At 31.4% G+C, this 24,242-nt stretch overlaps 2 protein-coding genes across 2 annotated transcripts in view; one reads left to right on the forward strand and one right to left on the reverse strand.

Annotated features, from left to right (window-relative positions):
* Nucleotides 1–2,816: 2,816 nt before the first annotated feature.
* The window catches only part of LOC114334004 (DNA (cytosine-5)-methyltransferase PliMCI), a 114,022-nt gene continuing 92,596 nt past the window's right edge, over nt 2,817–24,242 (reverse strand). Inside the window, exons 16-17 of the mRNA XM_050656416.1 lie at nt 14,780–15,000; nt 2,817–3,382 (exon numbers count right to left, since the gene is read on the reverse strand). Of these exons, the coding sequence (XP_050512373.1) occupies nt 3,030–3,382; nt 14,780–15,000 (574 nt within the window). The 3' untranslated portion in view covers nt 2,817–3,029. The remainder of the gene's footprint in view (nt 3,383–14,779; nt 15,001–24,242) is intronic.
* LOC126888289 (uncharacterized) lies at nt 20,561–22,776 on the forward strand. Its single transcript, XM_050656418.1, has 3 exons — nt 20,561–21,593; nt 21,674–22,025; nt 22,083–22,776. Exons 1-3 carry the CDS (start codon nt 21,168–21,170, stop codon nt 22,757–22,759), a joined length of 1,455 nt encoding a protein of 484 aa, XP_050512375.1. The 5' UTR covers nt 20,561–21,167; the 3' UTR covers nt 22,760–22,776.

Raw genomic sequence — 24,242 nt, forward strand, 5'->3', positions numbered from 1 at the left:
GCAGTCTTCTTAAAAAAAAAAAAGAATGTGTGTGTACTTTGTACGCACATAAGAAGATATTCTTCTATTATATAATAGGTAATTTAAACGAAGTAAATATACTTAAAAGGTTATTTGTATTTTATTTAAAAATCAAACTAACTTTCTTATCTACCACTTTCAAAAAAATTTTATTAAAACAACCAAAAATAAAAAAAAAGAATGTGTGTGTACTTTGTACGCACGTAAGAAGATATTCTTCTATTATATAATAGGTAATTTAAACGAAGTAAATATACTTAAAAGGTTATTTGTACTTATTTTATTTAAAAATCAAACTAACTTTCTTATCTACCACTTTCAAAACAGAAGAATATCTTCAAAAATTATATAATAATATACTTAAAATCATAAAATCTATAAAAAAAAATAAAAAAATAATAACTTGCTTGGGGCTTGAACCCACTTCACGTCTACCGCGCCGTACGAAAGTTGACGCCATTTCAAACTGCACCAAACTCTGCACACCAAATTTAATAAAATTATTAGTTTGATTTTTGTCGAAATAAAATACAACAAAAGATAGAGTAAGAAAACGATATATGAGATGAAGATTTGTAGAAAGTTTGTTCGTAATCAGATTATGTAAATTAAAGCATTGCCTACTAATAGGTAACTACATTATTTTGTTTACATTTTCCAAATAGATAGGTATTGAAACTATTAGGTATTTCCAACTGAAACATTTAGAATTACGTACCTGCGGCTTTTCAAAACTATTTAAAAAGTCACTATAATTATAAATTTGATTTTATTTCTGTCCACACATCAAAAAAACTAATATTATACAATATTTTTGTTTACCGATAACCTCCATATTGAACAATTATTGACAGATCATTTCAAAATTTCAACACCCAATCAGAGCCCGTATAACAACTAATACCATACTGTCGGTGTGCGCATGCGCGCGGATCAATCAAATTTTACCCTCAATCTATTCGCCGCTAAAGAAGAATATCTTCAAAAAAAATATGAATCGCCCAGGAATTGAACCCGCAACCTTCCAATCTCAGTGCTAACGCATTTCCCACTACTCCAGCGAGGCCCTAGAAATAGACATGTAAGTTTCGGATATAATTACACAACACGGCGACATATAGTGTAAAAATGTTATGCTTACATAATATTTTATTATTTTACTACAGGGAAACACAAATCCAAAAACACAAGAATTATAATAAATAATATATTTCCTAAAACCACTAATATATTCTTTTAATGACTTATTTGCACGGTTACAGATACATACATACCTATCTTGAAAGATTAGCAATGAACTACATACTGTCAGAACTACATACTGTCAGAACTACATACTGTCAGTGTACGCAGGCGCGCGGATCATGTACAATTTTACCCTCAATCGATTCGCCGCTAAAGAAGAATATCTTTAAAAATCTGATACTAGAGAATGGAAATATTGGGACCGTGCAAGTTCGGCAAAGCGACACCTGGTTTCTACGCTCAGCAATATTTTTCGCACTTTTAATTATATTGGCCAATTATATTAGTCCTGTTTATTGGATAATTGTCAAGGCCATAGTCCAAAAAATAATAAGCAGAAAAAATAAGATTCAGGTTATGTTATTAAAACGTAAACAATTGTATGTAGATAGTAAATAAAATTAGTTATTAAAATGCAGTACTGCAAGCAAAATACAATTATTTAAATTTACCTTTATATAATAATTGCATATCATATCAATATTGTGGAGAAATATATAATTTTTCTTCTTCAATGACAGTAGGTATGAAATATACGTCAATTTGACAATTTCAATTGACAATATGAATTATTTAAGTTGCAATATTTCTCCGCTATTCGTACACGATCGTTTCTCGTATCCCCTCCAAGTACTTGCACACCGAAATATTAGATGGCCATTCTTTAATGTGAATAATACTCTAGAAGGCATATAAAAACTTTAAATTCACAGCTCTCAATAAGACGAGAGATATAATATCGGCATAATATAAAAATTCATTTGTAAATATGTAACAATAATCTTAATATTTCTTTTAAATATGAACACTTTTGCAGTTATAAAATAAAAATGTATACCATTTTTATTCAGTTGCAATGCGAAGGCAAAACAATCTTACTTTTCAATTAGAATACGGAGTGCAGTCCAGTCCCTTGAATCGCAATTTTCGGCTCCTATTGGAGCCTCATCGGAAAGAACGTAGACACTGTTCTCCTGTTCACCTGTTCTCTATGGAGAACAGTGCCTACGTTCTTTCCGATGAGGCTCCAATAAGAGCCGAAAATCGCGATTCAAGGGACTGGACTGCACTCCGTATTCTAATTGAAAAGTAAGATTGTTTTGCCTTCGCATTGCAACTGAATAAAAATGGTATACATTTTTATTTTATAGTCGTATTACTCTGTAGAGTAACTAGGTGCATTTTTCCGTTGGAACTTTACCAGCTGCAGACGGGGGATGTGAATTGCATAGTGTAGAATTCCTTCCCTCTCGTCTTCACTGCAGCATCCATTTGACTTGCAAATTGTAAAAGTCTTGGAGGTGTCACCAGGAAAGTGTACCAATAAGTTTTCAATTTAAAAATCTTTTAGTAATATTTTTAATATTTTCAATATTAATAATTTACTATTAGGATTGAAAACTACTTCGACTTTTGCATTTATTTTCTTGAAAATACGGTAACACATAGCACATCTAAGTAAAATCAAGACAGTGTCTTGGAATCTTGCAAATCTAAAAGAAGAAGAATGGGAAGAAGTAGAAGCTACAAAGGTTAAAAGAATTAGATGCTTCCATTTGTAAAATTGTTTATTGAATAAAAAAATTTAACTAGTCCAAAAAATTATCACGGAATAACATTGGTTGGGTACATTAATATAATTAAAATATACATATACTTAAATAAATACTTAATTAAATATAATAAAGTTTAAAGTTTCCCTTACTAGATAAAAACCTGCAGCGAGGAATCGCATTTCATCTATCCAGAAGTGTACAAGAAACTTAAGGAAGACCAGCTTCGATACTGCTGCTTCCGACCTCGCCATTTGCAACATTCAATGGAACTACAATTTTGCTTTCGACCTCTCCATTTGCAACATTCAAAGGAACTAAAATTTTGCTTTCGATCTCTTCATTTGCAACATTCAAAGTACCTAACATTTTGTTATCCATTGTTTTCCTATAAGCTTTTACAAACTCTTTTCCGATAGCAAGTCCTAAGAGAGGCGGTACCGCGTTACCCACTTGCCTGTATTTGTCCAGGATATTTCCACAGAATCTGAACTTATCTGGAAATCCCTGCGATCTTGCACATTCTCTCACACTCACCACTCGATGTTGTTCGGGATGAAGAACTGAAAAACATATTGAGAATTAAAAAAATCCACAATTTTCCAATTCTGATCTAGCTGGCTATACACCATCAATCACAAAAAAAAATTTTAACTGAACAAATCCTTAATTGAAAAGGTATAAAATTTATTAAAATCCCTTAAAAATCAATGACAGAACGTTTTAGATACATAAAATATCATCATCAGTATTAGAACTCGTTGATCACACACTGAGTATTACTGAGCCACCAAAAAAATACCAGGGTATAAACCCTTTAAATGGTATAAAAAGTGATTACATTAACATTGTTTCTTGAAATTCCAAACGATGGATAAAATTTATAAAGATCAGGCACTGTATGACTCCCCCATCACGTGGGTTGCTGAACAGGTGGAGTTGTCTCTATATGAGGAATGTATCTAGAAATGATGATGGTTGCCATCCAACATTCCTCATATAGAGACAAATCCATCTGTTCAGCAATCCACGTGATGGAAAAGTCATACAATGCTTAAGGGCCTTATCTTTATAAATCTTATCTATCGTTTGGAATTTCAAGTAACAATGTTAATGTCACAAATTTTTATACCATTTAAAAGGTTTATACCCTGGTATTTTCTTTGGTTGCTCGGCATGTGATCAACCAGTCCTAACACTGATGATATTTTATATATTGAAAACGTTCTGTGATTGATGTAGCCCTTTAAGGTATTTTAATAAATTTTATACTTACCTTTTATAAAGGATTTTTTCAATTAATTTTTTTTTATTAAAAAAATACACAATTATACATTAAAATAAATGCTGAGCGCTTTCGGTTTACAAAGCCATCTTCCGAGCTTTACTACAATAAAATCACTTTATATAAGTAATTAATTTTAAATGTTACAATGTTTAACTTACGTCAGGAACAACTATATAAAGTACCACTACTAAAGAGGGTCCAATTTTTTATTGCAAAAACTTTTGTTGAAAAAATTCTTTAAAGAATTCTTCTTCCAAAGTTAAAAGTTCATGCACAACAACTTAGTTTAAGATCATCACGTAATCAAATGCATAGTTTACGATTCTATAAAGGGCATACAGACGAATATTTATTTTTATGTATATAGAAGAGGTAAATATTTAGATGGCTATTAAAAAATAATGGTACCAACTCAGAAATGTTGCTTAAGATCATCACGTGATCAAATGCATAGTTTACGATTCTATAAAGGACATAAAGACAAACATTAATTTTTATTTATATAAGATGCTCTGTAAAATTTTACTAATTTGGGAAGGGGAAAAGGGATGAGTAGTAAATTTTATGTGATGTCTAAACTTTGTTTTTCTGTATGTTTGATATGTTCCTTGATTCTCTGAGAAAGGGTTCTCATTGTACCCACATGTCATGTTACAATCCCCACAAGACAATCTATAAATATCACTTCTTTTATTTAAAATGTTAATTTTATCTTTGGTTTTATTAAAGATGGACTTGATGTTGTCTTTGGTTTTAAAAGATATGTTTAAGTTACTGACTTTATTACAGAGTACTATTGATATTAAGTAGGATAAGGATGTAGAATAAGAGTAATAATCTGAAACTTGCAGAATTTGACAATAGGCGACGATAATATTGCACTAGTAAAACAGCTCACATACCTCGGTGTACAGATAACTGAGGACGGCAGCGAGGAGGATGAAACATGGAAACGGATAATACTTGCTAACAAAGCATTCATCTGGATTTGGATCCAAAAACATATATAGGGAAGTAAAGTTCACAGTACATAAAACTATCATAGGACCACTAGCAACATATATGGCGTAGGAACATGGATCAAGACAGAAAAGACAATAAACCTTATCAATACCTTTGAAAGAAAGATATTGAGAAGGGTCCATCTATAACAAAGGTATGTGGAGAATAAGGTTCAACCATAAGTTGTATCAATATTACAAAGAGCCCTCTATAGCAGTGGTTTTCGATGTTTTTGAGTCATGTAACATAAAATTCATATAATTATTTTTGGCACCACCTAACTGAAATACCTATTAGACGGAGAGGCAGCGCTGAAAAATCTCTTTGAATTTACTAAAGCTCAATTTTTCACAGTTGATTACTGTGATTGTGTAGAGAAACATAATGCGGTCGGTCAAGCGAAACGTAGAACAGGGTTTAATGAGAGGATATCAAAGTTGCTTTCCTACGAAGGTAATTAAATCCATTTATTAAGGCTGAAAATCAGTACACACATTCTAAATTGAATATATCTAAATAAAAGTTATTATAGTCGGTCAGCTGTATGACGGGACAGAGTCGGTCGGTCGGCCCCAATGAATGTACAGGGTTATCGAATCAGAGTACTCATACCAAAAGTCTATCTACCATACCAACGAAAAAAGAGATATTGAAGAAAAATACATGTTATGCCACCCCAAGTACACAAACTGAAGAGCCTCAACATTTCGAAGCAAGTCCAGAGCAAAAGTCAAAAATTACAGAAAATAAGTGTCACTTTGTAGTTATTAGTAACTTGAGCCCAATATACACCCCTATACAAGTGGTTCACTATATTAAAGAGAAGCTAGGTATCAAGGAATATATAAGATGTTATGCCCTTCTTAAAGATGCCGACATAACAACTGGTTCTTCATTCAAAATAGGTATAAAATCTAGAACATATATTAACCTATTATTTAATAAGAGCATTTGACCACCTGGTGTTAACATTAAATGGTCTATCGAATCTTCATATTCCGAACCAACGCTTTCATCTGAGTCACATAAGAATCCGAAGAATATCAGAAGTCCTATTAGCATGGAAAATTCAAATAGCAGTTTATGCAAAAACAAAGATGAAGTTCAGAGCACAAACATACAAACAGACGAACAGGCCATCGAAATTTGCAAAACTAAGAATCCGTTCCATACCCATATTAATTTCATTAGAAAGATACTTTAGAACCATCGACTAATCTGGATCCATTGACCCCACCAAGAGTTAGATCAACCAATAACTCTAATAGTCGATATCTTTTAGCCAGATTAAGGGAACCGGATATCTTAAAGGCCATTAAACTTCATCTTGCTTATAAGGGTTGTTTCGTTTTAAACATTTTGTTTTAATCAACTCTTTTAAACATGTTTTAAACATTTGTTTATGTTAAAACAGTCTAAAACATGTTTAAAAGACTTAAATTGAACAAGTGTTTTTTTTTTCATTTTCTTTATTAATATGTATAATTTAATTAATAATCGGAACACAGAAAAAAAATTGGAAAACTTAAAACATTTTGCATACACGAGTTAATCAATTTCTTAAAACTGTTTCAGTCTCATAGTAATATTGTAATCTAAATCATCAATCTGATCAGTCACGTCATCACTGATGGAATTAAGTTCTTTAAAAATTGAAACCAACTTAGAAGCTTTGACATTGCCTAGTGGGCCTAGCCGAATACGTAGTTTGGAATGGTAAACCTTATGATGAGAAGAGTCTTTCTATGTTGGCTGACGATGCAATAGCTCTGTGAAGCTGTTTAGCAAGTTTCAATGCTGTAGTATTTATATTTTTCTTAGAACGCCACCATGCCAATGGTTTTACATTCTCAATTATATGTTTCGAAAACATATGGTTTAAAGGGTGCACACTTTGCCTGGTAATAATAATAATTGAAAATGCTTCTGGATGATAATTTTTAATGGATGGATGATAAGTTTATTTCCACTAAAGCGATGATCAAGCAAATTTGCCAAAAAATGAGCTGGGGTCACCACAAAATAACTGACAGTAGACGTTATTGCAATAGCTAACTTGCAATGCGAATTTATAAATAATAAATAGTCTGGGGTTCCCCAGGCAATTTCTTATCTATTATTTAGTAGAATAATAGATCAAACACCTTCAATAATTATTAATGTTATGTTTAAGAAAATATTATTTAAACAATCTTTTCTTCTAAGTTTTATTTGTTTAAAATATTAAATTTAAAAACAAAAAAAAACATGTTTAAAGCAAAAAAAGGTTTAAAACAAAAAAAAAACATGTTTAAAACAAAAAAAAAAACGTTTAAATGTTTAGAATTAAAAAAACATGTTTTTTTGCAACCCTGTTGCTTATATACACGACCAACCTGCATCAGTATTTTATGATGGGTATACCAACACAAGTGTTAAATTGTTTCTGGCTTCCGACGGACTTCCTACAAAGAGTGAAGATCTACGAAAAATTCTTCTAGATTTTAATGATGCTTATGGAATTGGTGCAGATGAGGTAGACGCTGATCTTGCTGCTTTTAGGTCTTTTCTAACTTCGGAAAGAATTATTCACCTGCAAAAATCAAGGGAATGCCACCGAAACTACTATTCCGCTGCCTCTCCAAGACGAAATTTTTAAACATCACGACGTGTTCTGAGGGACTAGAATCCTCAAATTATTTTAGTGATAACAACTTTAGCATGGTTATTTCTGTTTCTAGAGGAATTAGGGTTTCCACCGATAGTTGCGGTTACTGAGCACTGGCTTGAAGTCAACGAGCCTTTTTTTGTAGAAAAATATTCCACTATTGCTAGGTATGACCGTCCAAGTTCAGCTCATGGAGGCACCCTAATTCTTTCTACAAATAATGATTTTTCTCTGGTAACAAAATATGACTTTCTATTAAGTGAAGCATTCTTTGAGTTTTCCTTAGTTTACAGTAAGAACCTTAATCTTTATATTATTTGCATTTATAGATCACCTGACTCTTCCGTGGAACTATTTTTTCAGAACCTGCTTAATTTGTTAGATGACCTGCCCCCATAAAAGCAGAAAAATTTTATGCGGGGACTTCAACATTAATTATGCTGCTGCTTGTGCTACATAAATATCCCTGGTCAACATATTTGAATCAGATGGTCTATCAATGCACGTTGATTCTCTTACAAGGATTACAAAAACTTCAACTACCATAATTGATTATATTGTCTCAGATTTCTCACCCCGTGATGTCTGCGCTACAACTGTTAATGCGGGACTATCTGATCATGAAGCGGTTTATACGAAGTTTAACATCTTTAGCAAGTCCTCCTCGAAAACTCGACGTTTAGGCAGAATTTTTTCCGGTCGGAACTTTCGTAAATTCCAAAATTTATGCTTAACCTCTGAGTGGCACTTTCCTTCTATGGACGTCGATCATAATTTCAGTGATTTTTTGAATAAGCTGGTCTGTACCTTCAATAAAGCATTTCCTTTAATCACAATTAAGCAAAAACATCGCAAACCCTGGACTACCAAAGGTGTCCGCATATCAGCCAAAAACATGCGTTTACTACTGTATATCAAGAAATTTACTACCAACGTCTCTGTTACTGAATATATCACCAAGTATAGGGCAATCTATTTAAAACTTATATAATCGGCTAAAAAATTGTACTATCAAAATCGTCTCAGAAGCTCTAAAAGTGTTGCAAAAGAAACTTGGTCCATAATAAACGATCTTCGAAATAAAACTCACACAGCTCAAACATTTTCCCTTCCAGACCCAGAAAATCTAAATGAATACTTTGTTAATGTGAGTAAAAATATAACATCAACTATTGTGTCACAATAAGATCCCATTTCCTATCTCCCTAATTCAAGAAAGGTTTCGAATTCATCTAATATATAAAAGAAAGTCGAGGTTATGTTAGTTACACCATTTATAACTCGAGAACGACTAAACAGATTTTTATGAAATTTTACACGTATATTCGAGCGGACTGGGAATAGGATAATATGAAGTTTCATACGCGTACGTCATAAGGGGGTTGGCCCCCTGATATATTTTTTTAATTATTGGAAAAACCGTTTTTTACTATTTTTATGAGATGTAGAAGTAAAAGATACATATAATCCTAAATTTTCAATTTTCTATCTCAGACCGTTATTTTTTAATAGCCATTTAAATATTTTACATCTATAAAAGAAAGTCGAGGTTATGTTAGTTAAACCATTTATAACTCGAAAACGACTGAATAGATTTTTATGAAATTTTACACGTATATTCTAGCGGACTGGGAATAGGATAATAGGGAGTTTCATACGCGTACGTCATAAGGGGGGTTGCCCCCCTGATATTTTTTTTAATTTTTGGAAAAACCGTTTTTTACTATTTTTATGAGATGTAGAAGCAAAAGATACATATAATACTAAATTTTCAATTTTCTATCTCTGGCCGTTATTTTTTAATAGCTATTTAAATATTTTACATCTATATAAAAATTCTCCGGTTGCAGTGTTTGTTACCTTACTCCTCCGAAACGGCTTGACCGATTTTTATGAAATTTTGCAGGTAGATTGGACTGGACTGGGAGTAGGTTGCTGTCTATATTTCATACCCGTACGTCATTAGGGGGTTGCCCATGACGCTGTAACTCTCACAATAAGACGTGAAAAATATGAAATTAAGTAGGTAGACTCCTTGCTGAATTCCGAGCAAAACCGTACTAAAATTTTTTCTCTAGCACAATCGGTGTCCGAAATACAATATCTCAAGCCGTAGCAATATTCTGAGGACAGAAGAAGAACGAGCGACAAATTTCATAGAAGAGAAGTGGAACAGTTTAACTTTGGGACTCAAATTGGGCAAAATATGATTTTTTTAATCTTGCGAAATTTTCAAAAAATATCTCTAAACGGAACCGTAAGCAGGAGAAAAATTCTGAGCACACGAAAAGAACAAGCAGCAAATTATAAAATTTTATTTAATTTTAATTCATTTTGTTTAATTTTATTTAATTTTATTTAATTTTATTTAATTTAAGTATTTTATTTATTTTCGTTTATTTTATTTTATTTCATTTTATTAAATTTTATTTATTTTTATTAGACTATATTTTCTTTTATTTAATTTTATTAGTATTTTTTAATTTATTTATTATTTTTATTTAATTTTTTTTAGCTTTATTTAATTGTATTTAAGTTAATATGATTTTATTTATTTGTATTTAATTTTATTCAGTTTTAGTTATTTTTATTTACGTTTATTCAATTTCATTTAATTTTAATTTACTTCATTTACTTTTTTATTTAATTTTAATTGAATTTAATTTTATTTAACCAACTGTTATATTCATTATAAGATAAACAAATTTAAGATTGTAACTGTTGCACTACAAACTTTATTTTGTTACTTCTAACTAAACTTTATTATTTCAAACATCATGTGTAATTAATTAAAAATAATAATAAAACCTCATTGACATCGAGCATTTTTTGTTTATTAATTACGAATTCCTTTTGTTTATTTTAAGTTTATTGTATACAAAAGTTTGTTTTTATCTATTGAGGCAGTACGAAGTCTGCCGGGTCAGCTCGTTCTTTATAAGGCCGGTTGATAAATCTGAACTGATCCAAACAATCAATAGTATCAAAAGCAAATCTTCCTGTAGTACCGATGGACTATCCATAAAATTTTTCTCAAATCTCCCAAACAATGTGTTGGGAGTCCTCATCTCTCTAATTAATGTTTCTTTTGAGAAAGGTAAATTTCCAGAGTGCCTAAAGACGGCCATCATTATTCCTCTTCATAAGGGTGGTGAAAAATCTATTGCCTGCAATTATAGACCTATTGCATTACTACCGGTACTCTCCAAAATTATTGAAAGACTCATAAAAGCCCGACTTATGTCCTTTCTCGTTGATAACAAGATTTTATCACAAAATCAGTTCGGCTTTTTAAATAACAAATGTACCACCGATGCCATGTTTTCTGTACTACATGAGGTTTATCAAGCATTAAACAATAATCTCCGCACTGCCACTGTTTTTTGTGATTATGCCAAAGCTTTTGAATGTGTAAATTCTATGGAATTTACACATTCTATGATGATAATAATAATCTATAGATTTCTATGGAATTCGAGGTATTTCTTTGAACTGGTTTCAATCTTACTTGGATAATAGGAAACAACTGGTTAGAGCAAATGATACAGACTCTAGTCTCAAAAATGTTGTATGTGGGGGTACAACAAGGTTCAGTATTGGGTACTCTACTTTTCCTTATCTTTATTAATGACATCACTAGTTTAAAAATCGATGGAAAAGTTTTTCTTTTTGCTGACGATACCAGTATCACTTGGAGCAACTCAAATATCGCAACTCTTCACGCTACTATAACTTCTGACCTACTCACAATAAAATCCTGGTCCGATTCTAATTTACTCTCTTTTAACGTAGATAAAACAGTAGCATTACCCTATAAAGGAACTCTTCAACCCCTACCTCTTCATAACAGCCAGATCAGTATCGTTGATTCTGTAAAGTTTCTTGGTATTTTTTTAGATAGCAACCTTAAATGGTCCCTTCATATCGATGTGTTAAGCAAGAAACTATCCTCAGCTTGCTTTGCAATAAGATCTGTTTCGAAGGAAATGGATTTAGCCTCTTCTGCCTATGGTCTGCCTTTTTGGGGTTCTGGTACAGCTGCCCAATCCGATGTTATTTTTAAATTACAAAAAAGAGCAATAAGATATCTGTTTGGGCTCAGAAGAACAACACATTGCAGAAGCTACTTCAAAGATCACAGGATTCTAACATTACCTTCTTTATATATTTTAGAAACTGTTTGCTTAATTCGTAAACATCTACATGTCTTTCCAGCAAGACCTAGACATGACTATTCCGCCAGAAATTCTACCTTTGACATCTATTTACTGATCCCATCCAGTGAGTTAGTAAAGAAATCTATATTATATTCTGCAAAAAAACTATACAACCATCTCCCTCTACAACTTAAATCTGCAACATCTTTCCCCAAGATCCGTAAAATGACAAAAACCTATTTATCTGAAAGACCATATTATTCAATAGCAGAGTTTCTTAACCAATAACTAAGAAATTACAGTATTTTTATGTATAAGTAGAATCTTAATCTATATTTGAATGTCATATGCAGCAGCATAACTTATTAAATTACTTATTAAATTGCTTAAGGTAAATTACGCAATTTGCAATTTTTTTTTTAAATTTTGCAATAGATTGTTACTGATTTTTATTTCACTTTATTATGTTTTATTTATATTGACGATTTGTATAATTTTAGTAAATTGTATTTGTTATTGTTTTTATTTATGATTTTTGTAAGCTTTGTCTATAAAATTGTTAAATTTTTCATGAAAATAAAGCATATTTCTATTCTATTCTATTCTATACTATATTTTGACCCCCTTGTAAACTGGTTTATTTACAGAATTAAAAAAAAATGTAAAATACAAAAGTTATTCGATTTTTAAATTATGATTTTTTGACATATATATCGTACTAGTGACGTCATCCATCTGGGCGTGATGACGTAATCGACAATTTTTTAAATGAGAATAGGGGTCGTGTGCTAGCTCATTTGAAAGGTTATTCAATTCTCTATACAGTACTATAACCGTTAAGATCATTATTTATACAGGGTGTCCAAAAAATTTTTTTGAATTATTAATTAAACAATTAATTTAATTAAAAAAAATCATTTTCTGGACACCCTGTATAATTAATCATGTTAATGTTTATATTACTGAATAGGGAATTGAACAACCCTTCAAATGAGCTAGCACTCGATTCCTATTCCCATTTAAAAAAATCTGCTTGACAACAGTGAAGAAACCCGAAGGCTGAAAATAAGAACTCCCTTGGATCTACCATTCTAACAGCAACAATTGTACATATGAAATTAATTTTAAATTGTGATAGTTTTATTTTATTTTTTAATATCGATGTAATAATGTAAAGTTGCAGTTTTTTATTGTTTTTAACATAAATGTAAGAATGTAAAAGTGCATACAGAGAGTGGATCATTGGACAAACTCTCTCTCACGACATTGTACCAATCAACATGTATGCTTATTGTTTTTATATGATGTAACAGATTGCAAAATAAACATTAAAAAAAATTTAAAAAAATAGTCGATTACGTCATCACGCCCAAATGGATGACGTCACTAGTACGATATATGTCAAAAAATCATAATTTAAAAACCGAATAACTTTTGTATTTTACATTTTTTTGCAATTCTATAAATAAAGGAGTTTACAAGGGGGTCAAAATATAGTAAATAACCCTGTACATTCACTGGATCCGACCGACCGGCTCTGTCCCGTCATACAGCTGACCGGCTATAACTTTTATTTATATTATTTAATTTAGAATGTGTGTACTGATTTTCAGCCTTAGTAAATGGATTTAATTACCTTCGTAGGAAAGCAACTTTGATACCCTCTCAGTAACCCCTGTTCTACGTTTCGCTTGACCGACCGCAGTATGTTTCTCTACACACTCTCACAGTAATCAACTGTGAAAAATCTAGCTTTAGTAAATTCAAAGAGATTTTTCAGCGCTGCCTCTTGGACAATATGGAGGTATAATTAACTACAAATATGCTGGATTTTTGCTGTGATTTTGGGTTTTGTGTACCACCGCAATAATTATATGTACCACCAGTGGTATATGTACCACAGATTGAGAACCCCTGCTCTATAGCGCATTATGCAAAAATACAAAAATTGCGCTGGGCAGGTCACCTAATAAGAATGGATAATGACAGAACACCTAGTGGAACTATGGTGGGACGTCTGCCAGTAGGAAGACCAAGGAAGAGGTGGATAGACGAAGTGAGAACCGATACTAAAGAGATATCTAGGGTGGATAACAGGAGGAGAGCAGCTAGGGACAGAGACCCTTGTAGGCGAATGCTGGGGGAGGCCAGAGCTCGACTTGGGCTGTAGCGCCATAGGAGGGAGAGGATAAGGATCTATACATAGATGTAATGTTGGGTATGTTTTCTATGTTTGGGGTGAGCATAGAGATGTTAAGATGTCTCTAGACAGAACATTGAATAACTTCCATCTTATGTTGAAAGGGATGATTAGATGATCATATAATGAGATTGGGTAGGCTTTCTAAAAATTGAAAATTCTAATATAGAAGAAGAGAAATTCTTTTAATGGTTAAGTCTCAAAAGTTGATAAGGTTGTTGTTTTCTCACTCTAAGGTAAACTTAATTGCAGTGTGTGGTTCTGAACGTTGACCTTCTATAAAGGCTAAAACATCATCGGATATCTGGTGCAGAATACCCTTCATAAAACGTTGTTTACGTAATTCAGACACACATCGGTGTCTATTTTCTGTCCTATAATATAGATAACATTGTATCGACTATGTAAAGTGTGAAAGTGTGTTTTCGATTTCTACACACTATCTGATGTGACCCAATATAGGCAGAAACATGTCATAGTGCGAATAAAGAACACATTTTTAGAGAAAAAAGACATGCATTCGTGTTTTTGGTGCAAAATACGAAGTCCTTTATACCACGAATTACAGAAATTTGTTTCTGGAAAACTGACGTACTTTTAAATACAAGATTATTTTTTGGTTTCTTGTTTTAATATACAATTTATACGAAAATTAACTTATCTTACCTCTGCCCTGTTTTCCCATGGGTTCGGGATTTGTAATCGTAGTACCAAAATATCCATCCCATTCCAGTCTACCATACAGGCCTGCCCAATGATTATGACGATCAGCAGTATGCGGCAAACACCATGGAATCAGGGTGTTGGATTGTTTGTCTGCTGGATCACATGGATTCCCGAGAGCACACTGGCATACACCCCCTTTAGATCCTTTCTTTTTGCCAGTTCTAAAATATAGAATCGTATGGATCTTGTTAAAAGATTTACAAAGAAGAAATGAAATGAAAGACGTTCTCACAACCAATTTATTATGTACCACAGACGACCGGTTTCGCTGTCTGTAATATGCACAGCATCATCAGGTCCCGGTAACAGTAAACTAAATGAAGCCGGTATAAGGAATGATTTCAGAAATCAGCACTATCATACTTTTTGCTCAGTAATTTCTCAGTTCTCTCCAAATCATCCAAAAAATAGAAGGTAGTGCTCCAATTGCAAACCCTCTCCTACTTCTAAAACAATGTTATAAACATATTTATATAGAAATATTGGACACCATCAATACGCAAATTAAAGTTAGATTTTCCGATTTACAAAAGTTAAACTATTTTGATTTATTATTATTTGAAAAATTTCCATTGTATTCAATAGATTTCCCCCAGGAATTATATAATGATTTATTAGCTCAATATCCATTTTTTGATACTGATCAGTTAAAAAATGAGTTAATTGTATTGTACAGTGACCCTCAAATGTTTGAAAATTGTAAGTCTCCTTCTGATGTATTAAATTTTATGTTTCAAAATGACTTATATGAATGCATGCCAGAGTTGTACAAATTTATATCTATTGTAGTAACTATTCCTATAACATCGGCTTCAGTAGAAAGACATTTTTCAGCGCTAAAAAGAATTAAAACTTATAGTCGCAATTCTATGAGCCAAAGTAGATTGAGTAATGTATCTCTTCTTTCAATCGAAAAAGAGTACATTAAAGAAATAATCAATTCAAAATCAACATTTTATGACGATGTGATAGACAATTTTGCAAACGTAAAAAATAGAAGAATTCCGCTTATTTTTAAAGCACAGTAGGTGACATTAATTTCCTAAAAAAATACATGTAATATGAATACATCATATTAAGTTTATTTTTAATAACGATCTTTTAATAAGTCCATGACCAAATGTTTACCACCGTTATGTTGCTTTTTTTTTCAAATTTTACTACAAAATTATTTTTATATTTTTATTTTGTTATTTATTTTATTACACTAAAGGGCCGGTTGTTCGAACGCTAATCAACATTGATCACTATCAAATATTTAATTACTGTCACAACTGTCAATGTCAACTTTGGTTGGGTTGCTGAAAACATAGTTAATTATAATTACGAGATTAGTAAGTCAATTAACATAACAATTATTACCATAATTGATTAACTAATTTCATAATTGTCATCAATAATTATTATGTTTTCGGCAACCCAACCAAAGTTGACATTGACAGTTGTGGCAGTAATTAAGTATTTGATAGTGATCAATGTTGATTAGCGTTCGAACAACCGGCCCTGAGCGTTATGTTCAAGCGAGTGTACATAACCAAAATTCTTACCAAAGAAAGTTACGCTTTTTTCTTTAAAACCTGTGAAAAAATTATCTTTTAATTTAATTTTTACTTTGTTACTGTTTTAAATTAAGCGTTACGTTCAAACCGATAAATGTTTTAGCGGTTCTGATCAAGAAAGTGTTCTGTGTTTTCACCTTTCTATATTCTCGTTTTCAAGTTGAATAATTTTACTGTTGATAGTGACAGTGACTCAGAAAATGCGACAGCAGGAGAAAATGAAATTAAATGTTAAGTATTTTAAGTGGTGTTGTGCAATCAATATTCCGACAGATTACAAGTGCAATAATGAAAAGACTCTCTTATATTTGTAGATTTTGATTTTTTAAATAAATAAAAAAGAGCGGGGACATGCTTGCATTTTTTGCTGATTTTTAAAAATGTTGAACTGTATACATACGTTAATTTTAGATTTAACCCCGTTTTTATAAAGTTCTTTTAGTATCAATAATTCTAACAATATTATTATTATTAATTACAAAAGCTACTCCACATCAGTTATCAATGCAAGCATGCGGGAAGAGGGAGGGTCCTCGTAAGGTGAAATGTAAATAAAGTAGTAAGTATTTTAAGTGATTCCTCGTTAATTGTTGTGTTGTACAATTAATATTCAAATAGAGATTACAAGTGCAATAATTAAAAGACTCTCGTTTTAAAATGTTATTATATTTGTGTATTTTGTATTTTTGAAACAAATAAAAAAAAGTGCGGGGACATGCTTGTATTTTTTGCTGAATTTTAAAAATGTTGAACTGACGTTGATTTAAATTTATACTGACGTTGATTTTAGATCTGACCCTGTTTTTAAAAAGTTCTTTTAGTATCAATAATTTAAACAATATTATTATCATTAATTACAAAAGCTAATCTACATCAGTTATTAATGCAAGCATGCGGTAAGAGGAAGGGTCCCCGTAAGGTGAAATGTAAATAAAGTGGTAAGTATTTTAAGTGATTCCTCGTTCATTGTTGTGTTGTGCAATTAATATTCTGACAGATTACAAGTGCAATAATGAAAAAACTGTCGTTTTAAAATGTTATTATATTTGTGGACTTTGTATTTTTGAAATAAATAAAAAAGAGCGGGGACATGCTTGCATTTTTTGCCGAATTTTAAAAAATTGTGAACTGTATAGGTACTTACGTTAATTTTAGATTTAATCCTGTTTTTATAAAGTTCTTTTAGTATCAATAATTCTAACAATATTTTTATTATTAATTACAAAAGCTATTCTACATCTCAGTTATCAATGCAAGCATGCGGTAAGAGTGAGGGTCCCCATAAGGTGAAATGTAAATAAAAATGGTCAAAAACGAATAGAGCCTTAAATTACATTTTTTTGCTAGTGCAAATTTGTCTAGATTTCTTATAGTTATAGTCTCCCCTATTTTAAAACTCACAAGCCGCCACTGCACATCACATCCTTAAGTGTATACCACTCACAATCAATAGCAAGATCTGATGACGAAAATGTTAAGTCAACCACAGATCTAATGTTATTTCTTGTAAATCTGGTAGGTTCTCCAGTATTCAAAAGCACTAGATCAGTATTCTCAAGAACGACTAATACCTGAGTTCCTTTGGGATTTATTTTATATGAGCCCCACATCTCATGGTGTGCATTGAAGTCGCCTCCTATAATAATACCTGTACCATTTAGTGTGTTTAATACATTTTCCCAATCTGAGCGGCTTGTCCTTATGTTGGGTGGGCAGTAGACTGAAAAACATTTAAAATTTTCCTTATTATTAGTTATGATCTGGATACCACAAATTAATATTTCATTAGAAAAATTTTGACGAACATTAGCTAGAGTATAGTTAAAAGTTTTTTTAATTAGGATTGCAACACCGGCGTAACCGTCATCCCTATCTTTGCGTACAATATTGTAACCACGAAAAGAAATTTGTCTGTCAGACCTAAACCAAGTTTCGGATAATAAAGCTATATCAATTTGATGTTCTTCTAAACATTTCACTAAACTTATCTTATTAGAAACTGCTGATTGAGCATTTCCATAAAAGTGACCTATTTTATTGCGAATAATATCAGTATCAATGTTTTTAAGATCATCAAAAGAATTAATATCATCTAAAACACTTTGAAAAATGTTAAGAAACGTGGACACAAAATCATTAGAATTAATTTCAAGGTTAGATTTATCAATTGAAGGTAAAGGTTTACTGGGCCCAAACGTGAAAGGGAACATTGGCGTTTCTACAGGAGCAGACAATTTCTTTCTTTTAGCTGGGATTCTTGGTTCCGTAGTTTGTGAATAAAGATACACAGGAACTGTGGTGGTTTTGTTCTGCTGTGAAGTAGTTGGGTTTGTGGAAGAAACTCTAGGCTTATTAATGAAGTTGTAGGCATTTGTTTTTACTTGAGGAAGATTAGGAAAACTATCCATGCTTTGAGTATCCAAAACTGAAAATCAATTATTTGTATTTAAAGTCGAAGAGTAGTTATTGCGAACATTATTTTTTTTTCCAAAAAGGTTAAGTTTTGCTCCGCCATAAATTTTTTAATTTTGTTTTGCTCAATGAATATACGACAACTTTTAGAAATAGATTTATGCTGGTCAGTCTTACAATGTTTGCAGAAACTATCTTGCGGATCTCTACATTCATGTTTGTCGTCTTTTTCTTTTGTACAATTAAGAGGCCTGTGTACCAGCCATAAAAATGAGTAAACGGGGCATAAAAATGAAGGAAAACGGCTTAACTGAAATAAATAAAATTTTGGGTTTTGCTTCAAAAAAAAGGCTTTTTATCGCTCTGTTTTTATATTTTTGAAAAACCAAAATTTTTTTTTGTTAATTTGAAAATGATACGTTTATTTAAAAAAATGCAGCAGTGCGGCGTTTAATATGATTTTTCTTAATATATGAACTAATAATGTATTCAATAAAAATGAATGTAAGTCCTACATTCCATGCTTCAAAATTTTCAAAAAAATAATGACCAAATCAGAAGACGCTCGAACTTTCCAGCGGATCTGACAACGTCGATGTGAGGGAGTCGCCGTTAGCGGCACTGTCTGGCTAATGTTTTTGATGTTAGAAAAGGATATTGCAGTTTGATTATAATTATCGTCTGGCGCGTGCCACCAAATTACGTTCGTCGATTACAGAGTTGGCTGTCGGGATTTTTAGTTTTTTCGTATATTTTGTTAGTTTTTGTGTTCTTTTTAATTATATTAATTAATAATTTTCTGTTGTTCATTGTGTGAGACTAAGTGTAAAAAGTAGTGTGAAAAACAGTTTTAATTATAGTTTGCTTTACAAACGAAGACCATGGGTCGCGTAAGAAGAGACGAGAGAAACAAAAAGAATAAACGATTATGTGTATCGACGATTAGAAAAAGTGTACGAAAAAGATGCAAGGCGATAGCTAGGTAAGTTGTAATAACTTTATCATCTCGAACTTTATTGTTGATGTAATAAAACGTAGCAAGAACGTATTTGTTATTTATGGCACCTGTACACTAATTATAAAAAGTTAAATTAATTATAATAATAATGAAACATTATAATTAGCTATTTCTTGAAAGGCAACTTAAAATTGAATGAAATTTTTAGATTAAGAAAATCAGAAAAATTGGCTGATTCTTCTAATTGCCATAGCAGTAACATAACACCAGCATTGGATTCAGGGAATTCTCCTAGTACATCTGAAATGTAAGTATAAATAATAATGATAAGGGATAAATATGTAATTATAGTAGTTTTTTTAAATAACATATGTAATATACGATCGTATACGGAATTATAACGAAAGATTGCGACCGATTTTATTTGATAAATTATATAGGTTGTTCCACAATCATACGAATAGTATAGAACGTAGCAGTTGAATAATCAACTCGAATAGAAAAATGAGTTGGTAGTAATACTTTAGAAAAAAATAGGTATTTTTATAGTGAATAATATTGATTAGTGTTAAAAAATACTACCGAAGATAACATAAAAACTCCATGAGAAACATATGTCATCTATATCTTAAAAAGTGTATGTAAATAAGATTAACTAGATTTTTGACAAAAAACAAGTAAAAATTATAACCAAAAAAACAACTAAAAATATGTCAAACAAACGACAATTGTAAAATTTATTTTGCAAAAAGATGATATTTTAAGACGAATTTTATAATTTTTTTAGTATTTTCAATTTTTAACTTTCTATATATTTTTACCATTCTATAACTTTATTACTTGAAAACGAACGTAGGTTACATAGAACATTTACAAAACTGTGGTTTTAATACCTACGTAAAATGGAAAAGCATCAGATAGCATAAATCGTTTTAAATATTTTTTAATTGTATCGTCTTCTTTTTATGAATTGAAATTGGAAACGAACTAAACTTTAACCTTCTCACAATTTTTTTATAAGTAAATAGGCACTGTGATCGGTAAAAATGTATAGCTTGTAAATGAGCACACTAATAGATTTTATGATCAATACGAATACTTTTTAGAGCTAACAAAGAAAATATGGACTGTGAAACCTATTCCACTAGTGACGCAATTTTTCAGGAGTAAGTGAAATTATTTAGAATAATAATATAATTAACTTAATTGTATTTAAACTGCAGGGTAACAATGTACGAAACTTGTTCATTGTGACTCTAATTTATCTGCCACACGTTTATTTAGACTTGATTTTAGGAAAACATTCGGTCAAGGAAGACGCTTAATTAATATCGAATATTTTTTTGAGCATATTTTAAATGGAGAAAAACATAAGCCATTTGATTGTTCAATTATCGATATGAAGCTGGTTGGCGAAAAAAGAACTGGCCTTTTCTCGGAATTTTACCTAAAATGCCAAATGTGCAACTGCCTAAAAACAATCACATCAGATAAAAAGTCTGAAAATAAGGTAAATATTAATTCATCCATTGTGTTGGGATCCATATCTACTGGTATTGGATATTCTCAGACATCTGAACTGGCTGCAACTCTAGACCTACCATTCATGACGTTAAAGACTTATAACAACTATCACGAACAAGTTGCAGAGTTTATTAGGGCATCAGCATGGCAAACGATGGAACTGGCAGCCGCAGAAGAAATAAAAATGGCTAAAGATGCTGGGAACGTTGACGAAAACGGCATTCCATGCATAACCGTTGTTACAGATGGAGCCTGGAGTAAAAGGTCGTATAACGTTAATTACGATGCCATGTCCGGAGTCGTAAGTAATAAGTTGTAATAAAACAGCTGCAATCTATATAACATTATTTCATACTGTTGCATTGTTAATTATTGTTTTAGGCTTGTATTATTGGATACAATACGGGTAAACTATTATTTCTTGGAGTCAGAAATAAATATTGCTCCATTTGTTCATGGCATGAGAGCAAAGAACAAGAAACTCCAACACATAGATGCTTTAAAAATTGGACGGGCAGTTCAACAGCTATGGAAACAGATATCATAGCAGAGGGTTTCAGAAATAGCCTTAATCAATATGGTATAAAATATTCTAAAATGGTTGGTGATGGTGATTCCTCTGTATATAGGAAACTGTTAGAAATAAGACCATATGGAAATTGCTTGGTGCAGAAAATTGAATGCAAAAATCATATTTTAAGAAATTTTGCCAAAAAAATACGAGAAATCAGCAGTAAGTTTTAAAATATTGTGAAATTATTAATGAAACTAATATTGTTTTTGATTTTAGGCAAGAAGAGAAGTAATTCTCAAAATAAACCTGTGCCAATAACTCTAAGAAAATGTGTTCTGTCTAGGTTTATGCGCCTCAGAAGTGCGATCACGAAAGCAACAACCTACCGAATCGGAGAAAACACAAGTTTAGAAGAAAAAGTTCAGTTGCTCCGAAATGATATAAATAATGCGCCCAGTCATGTTTTTGGAGAGCACAACCTTTGTAAAACTATAAAATATTTTAAATGCGAGGGTCAAGATACAAATATAATACCCGTTATGAAAGAATGTGGTATCTATGAAGACGTAATGAGTGCCCTTCAAAGAGTTATTGACAATGCAAGTAGTCTTATTATGAACATGGACAATAACTTGGCAGAGCACTATAACAGCGTTGTGTGTAAATTCATTGGGGGTAAAAGAATAAATTTTTCATTAAGAGGGTCATATCAGACGAGGTGCGAAGCGGCAGCACTATCGTTCAATTCGGGTGGTGAATACCATCGAATGATAAATAAAACAATGTTTGGCAATAGTCCAAAAGGCTTTTATAAAAAATTTTATTTAAAAAAGAAAAAAGAGCACGCCAAAATTAAAGCTAGAAGAACTTTGTTTCCAAAAAAAAAAAGAAATCGGCTAAACAAAACCTGCCAGATCAGGATTACGGCCCCAATGCCAACTATCTGCCCTTAAATCCAAATAGCGACGAGTATAAACAGAAGGCACAAGATTTTATAACATCTCTCGCAAAAACGCCCGGCGAAATAAAAAAAATTGAGAGAAATACGTTGGGGCAAAAGTCTAATCCTCAATGGATTCAAGAAAGATTGGTAAGGCTTACAGCTTCGAATTTTGGGCAAATTTGCAAAATGAGATCCACTACTTCGCCTATTAATACAATTAAAAATTTACTGTATGGAAACTTTTTTGGCAATAAGGCTACTCGGTATGGAAATGAAAACGAATCAAAGGCTTTGTTGGAATTTGAAAAAAAATTCAATCTAAAAGTTAACGAGAGTGGTTTCCATATCGATCAGCAATATCCATTTTTGGGTGCAAGTCCAGATGGTCTCATAGGGGACCAAGCCCTTATTGAAATTAAATGCCCTCTATCTATCAAGGAACACACACCTACAGATGGAATTATCTCAAAAAAAATATCTTTTGCTGAACTAATAAACGGCGAACTTCATTTGAAGCGTAATCATAATTACTATTTTCAAATTCAGGGGCAATTGGCCATTACAGACCGGCAATTTGGATATTTTTTGATATGGAGTCCTCACGGTATCCTTGTAGAAAAGGTATAGTTTTTAATATAATCATTTTAGGAGTTATTATTAACATATTTCGGATATGACTAATAACAATATATAAATTTTTATAATATTTAAATTTTTTGTTTGTTATAGATCACTCGAGATGACCTATTTTGGAAAGAAACAATGTTACCAAAGTTAAAGATATTTTATAACAATTGTTTATTACCAGAGTTATTAGATCCGCTACATCCAAAGGGGATACCGATAAGGGATAAAGTCGTAACACCGTCATTTATTTAGGTTTCATTATATTACTATGTTTTAAACGTTAGACTGACTACGTCCATCAGTAAAATTGTAATCGTACAAAAAGTCACTATCATCAACTGTAAGTTTTTTGTATAAACTTTTGAAAATGTTTTCACCTGAAAATCGAAATATCAATATGTTTTTAGTATTAAGTTTACAAAAATATATAGTTTTCACCAACCATTAGTAGGTACTTAACTATTTTGAATTCCAAATTCCATTCTAATAATACAAAAATATATAGTTTTAAGTAACTGTTAGTAAGAACTTATAGGTATACCGTGTTAATTAAAATTTTGATATCCTGGTGACTGATAAAAAATGTAGACATCTAAATATATTATATTATATTTAAATTAACATTTATTGATGAATCAACACTGTAAGTGTTTTGTAAAAATCATAGCCGTGAAAATATTTCGGTTCAAAAAATCTTGGGGATTCGACTAACTATCTTTTTTATAGTATTAAAAATTTTATTTTTTTAAAAACTCAAAGTTTAAATTTTCTTGCTTTACATTACAAATATCACATATATTTATTACCTAAAAAGAAAAATTAGACAGTCAATACAAGTTTTTATAAAAGCTCCTATCAAGAAAAAA

The sequence above is a fragment of the Diabrotica virgifera genome, chromosome 7 (assembly GCF_917563875.1).
Source record: "Diabrotica virgifera virgifera chromosome 7, PGI_DIABVI_V3a".
NCBI lineage: Eukaryota > Metazoa > Arthropoda > Insecta > Coleoptera > Chrysomelidae > Diabrotica > Diabrotica virgifera.